Source organism: Nicotiana sylvestris, chromosome 4, assembly GCF_000393655.2.
Source record: "Nicotiana sylvestris chromosome 4, ASM39365v2, whole genome shotgun sequence".
Taxonomy (NCBI): domain Eukaryota; kingdom Viridiplantae; phylum Streptophyta; class Magnoliopsida; order Solanales; family Solanaceae; genus Nicotiana; species Nicotiana sylvestris.
In genome coordinates this window covers 1,358,690-1,362,795 of record NC_091060.1, presented here as the reverse complement: position 1 = coordinate 1,362,795, position 4,106 = coordinate 1,358,690, and the positions used below count along the sequence as shown (strand labels likewise).

At 36.1% G+C, this 4,106-nt stretch overlaps 1 protein-coding gene across 4 annotated transcripts; it reads right to left on the bottom strand.

Annotated features, from left to right (window-relative positions):
• Positions 1 to 276: 276 nt before the first annotated feature.
• Positions 277 to 3,881, bottom strand: LOC104235873 (dihydroneopterin aldolase 1-like). Of its 4 annotated transcripts, none has more exons than XM_070171696.1 (3): positions 3,797 to 3,881; positions 2,537 to 2,735; positions 277 to 687 (listed from the first exon to the last, which is right to left on the bottom strand). In XM_070171696.1, exons 2-3 carry the CDS (start codon positions 2,722 to 2,724, stop codon positions 489 to 491), a joined length of 387 nt encoding a protein of 128 aa, XP_070027797.1. In that variant the 5' UTR covers positions 2,725 to 2,735; positions 3,797 to 3,881; the 3' UTR covers positions 277 to 488. The 4 variants fall into 4 exon arrangements, with proteins under 4 accessions (XP_070027797.1, XP_070027798.1, XP_070027795.1 ...); XM_070171697.1 differs by having other exon boundaries at positions 2,537 to 2,729; positions 3,797 to 3,880; XM_070171694.1 differs by having other exon boundaries at positions 3,736 to 3,797.
• Between the last annotated feature and the right edge of the window lie 225 nt (positions 3,882 to 4,106).

Genomic DNA, 4,106 nt, shown 5'->3' with positions numbered 1-4,106 from the left:
CAATGTGACCAGGAGGTCACGGGTTCGAGCCGTGGAAACAGCCTCTTGCAAAAATACAGGGTAAGGCTGCGTACAATAGACCCTTCTGGTCTTGCCCTTCCTCGGACCCCGCGCATAGCGGGAGCTTAGTGCACCGAGTTGCCCTTTAGCCACTCTACCACGAGAGTGCTCATACTCTCACTAGCACATGTACATGATAATTCTACCTACCAAGACTGATGCAGATGAGAAGAAATCACCTAACAGTTGGAAAACAGTCACTCTTGAGTGCTCATGTGATGAAGTAACCATATATAAGAGAACCAAATTCAAGTACTCAACAAAGCTTTGTGGTAAAGTTGCAGGCCTCTATTGAAGCAGGAATCCAGATAGTTCTTTTATAACCAAGAGCAAATGCAGATGGAAAAGGAACTAGCTTTCAACCAAAACGGTTATTGAACAACACGATTTAGAATTACAAAAATTAATACAAGCAATAAGACGTGGTTTTAACCATCAAGACCTCTGTGCCTTATGATCTCGACACCTAAATAGTCAACAGATCCTTGAACAGCCACATGCGGCTTCCCAACTTGAACACGAACAGCAGATACCTGTGGATACTTGTCGAGCGTTGCAGATGCTATGAGCTCAGCCACCTTCTCTAGAAGTTTTCTAGGTGGACCCTCCACAACCTCTTTCACTATTCTGCCAATTCTCGGATGAAAATTATATCATGGCAATGTCATGCCCAAATAACCATAATGAACAACAGAGAATTGCTCAGCAAAAAATAGTTATTTCCGAGAATTGCTTAAGATATGAAAATTAACTGTCGTACAAGCAAACGCAGGCCAAATTATTGCAGCATGACTAACTAGGACCAGCAGGCAATCTATATGTTAAGACCAATAGGAAAGCCATTTCAATTCAGTGACAAAATCATCGAATGTTCGATCTCAGTTCTGGTGTCATTAAGTTTGGTGGTTGTTTCTCAAGTCTACATATCTTATTCTAAAAGTAGCTGTCTTAGCTAATCAAACCTAGAGTACTAATCAAGACAACATCATTTCTGTTAGCAGCATATATTACATAACCAAGGGGAAGGTGGTTTTCGCCTTGGCTAACGAAGCTAGATAACTAGAACAAGGGAAATTCTTGGCATTTTGGTTCCTTCTAAATAAGTTCATTTTCAAATGGGTTCCTGCACATATTATTTGAAGCTTGATAGCAAGTCCTACACTACAGGACATAGAAGAGCGTCAAAAGGTAATCAAGCTTGTGAAGAATGGTAAAGCAATAGGGTCCAACTTCTCTCGGTCCCTGACTCTATAAAGAACCATTATGAACCAGTAAAAGATTACCAGATAGTACATTAAATCTTTAGTGATGTTAACAACATGAGACCACAGGATACTTAACCCTCTTTCCTCCTCAATCTGGACAATGCCCCTCTCAAATTATCGTCTAACGGAAGAAAGTTGCACTAGAGCAAGGTGTGAAGCAAGGAAATAACGGGAAAATGTCACTTTCTTTTTATGTTCTCCATCTTCTCCCAAGAAAATACATGACACCTCGGAAAAGCCCCACCACCAAAAAATAGTTCTACAGCTTATGCCAAGTAAAGCATGAACTTTATCAAGTTTGCATAGTATGATGGAGATTCAAAAATACTTCTACAGATTCAACCTTTCTCCTAGTGGTCAACAGAGTAAATAATGTTACTTTCTTCTTACATATTATAAGGAACAAAATTGAAATAAAGCACAACTACTTCATCTACAATGCACTAGAGGATACGTCAAGTAGAATTCCAACAAAGATACAGTAAATCCTCACTAATTGTCGCACTCATCGTATTTCCTTCGTAGTAGTAGATCAACATAATTCCAAACTGACAAAAGATTGCTTCAAGGAGAAAAAAAATTCCTATTCATTTTGATTAACCACTCTACACAATAATATTTCATCTAGCCTGGAAAAATAGAGCTTTGACGATAAAGAACAAACAGGGGAGAAGTCCTTGTTTGAACTAAACCAACAGGATTAGATATAGGTTCCTGTTGTGGCTTCAGAATACAATACAAAGGTGTGGATATATCCATTAAGTAACATGATTCTTTTTAAAAAGCTATCAAGTGACATGATATACATATTAAATGGCTCTGAAGGAAAAAACAAAAATCTCCTACAATAATGACAAGAACAATTTCCCAAAGACAATGTATGACTGAATTTTCTACAGTTACTTAGCAACAAGGAATTGCTTCAGGGCAACAATGGATGATATAAATGAAATACATTCTTCTATGAGAGATTGTTAATGATAAAAATTGTCAAACATTAAATTTTCATACATCTGTTTTTATTTGTTTATTTCAATTTACCCACAGGGAAACTGCTGAATCATCAAATCTTCCTATTTGTTAGAGAATACTTCCCATTTTAGATACAACAGAATGAATTTCAATCGACATAGTGAGCGTAGAGCCCTAATACTTAACTGAAAAGGCTCATTTCACAAAGTTTATCAGTTACAATTGCAGTAACCACTTACTTGTATATATCAGTGTAACTTAGAGTATCTGACAAACAGTCAGATTTACCAGCTGGCCGAAGATCCATCCAAGCATCAACATCGACCAGGAACTTCTGCCCCAGCTTCGTCTCTTCTGGCTTCACCCCATGATATCCGTGGAACTTTAAACCCCTAAGCACAAGCTTGTCTCCTTTTGGTATATCCATGTGACCTGTCACTGATCCTCTTAAACAATGAAATAAAGAGCAGGCCATTTGAATCAATTATGTACATGTAATCTCATGTGTAGCTGCCTTAAAGCAGTTCTAAAACATTTGAAATAAAGCACCTACACAACAGTTTGAAAAAATTGCAGGGCGCAAATATGGCAACAAAGTTTGAATTTTTGCAGCCTTGCAGTATTTTGGGGCCTCGGGAAGTTCAAATGATCTTCAAATAACAGCGGCTGATAAACTCAATTCTTAGTTTGGTATTAAATACTCATTGGTCTATATAAGCTTATCTTATCAGGCTCCACTTGTAACATAACTAATGTATATCAGGCTAACAACAACAACAAACCCAGCTTAATCTCATATATGGGGTCTGGGGAGGGTAGTATGTACGCAGCCTTACCCCTATCCTATAAAGGCAGAGAGACCGTTTCCGATAGACCCTCGGCTGAAGAAACGGTAAAAATAAAGTAACAAGCAAAATGTATATCAGGTTCTACATAGAAAATTCTACTCTTAGAAACCTTGTATGCCGTGATAAATGCATAGACGATATTCACTCACAAATCTAGAGACTACTTAAACTGATTATGCCATCATTATGGAATAGTCAAAATATCTATTCTTCAGGTTGTAAACTGATTCCTTTACCTTTTCAGAAATAAAGATTACAGAATAAAATAAGAAAGTTGTATAACATATATTCAAGGAAAATTTCATTCCAAATAGTAGCAAGTCACATTAATTGGGACAAAGGAAGTATTCCATAAAGCAATCCTAACAAAGGACTCAGCATTAGCCTTCCATCATTATCAAAACTTTGCAAGTTGGAACTTTACCCTCAAATCTTTACAACCAGACAAGTTCTAGGTAAACAGAAACAGAAAAAAAGGGGCCTCGTATTTAAGTAGAAAACAACAGCTAAATGAATCAGAAAAACACAGAATGAGAACAAGAAAATCCAGCAGAAAAGAGCGATCAAAATGCAAAATCCAAACGAATTACCGAAAATTGCAAGATAATTATGAAATAAAACAACTGAAAACAGCGGTAACATAACCCTCACCTGAGATAAGGAAAACCTTTGCCAAGAAAAGTTAAGAACGAAGAGGAGTATTTCCATTTTTGGATAACTTGCTCCAACCATTCCCATATTTTTTTTCGAAAATATTCTTTTTTATATCCTCCTATCTTTTATATTATATTATTATCTTTCATTTCAATTTTATTTTTTAATTTTCATTAAACAAATTCTATTTTTTATTTTCACTAATTTGTAATTCCATTAAAACAACTCCATAAAATTTAAATAATATAATTTGTAAGCGATTATTATAGATTAACTAATAATTCAAATAAAAGTGAAATCATTGCGA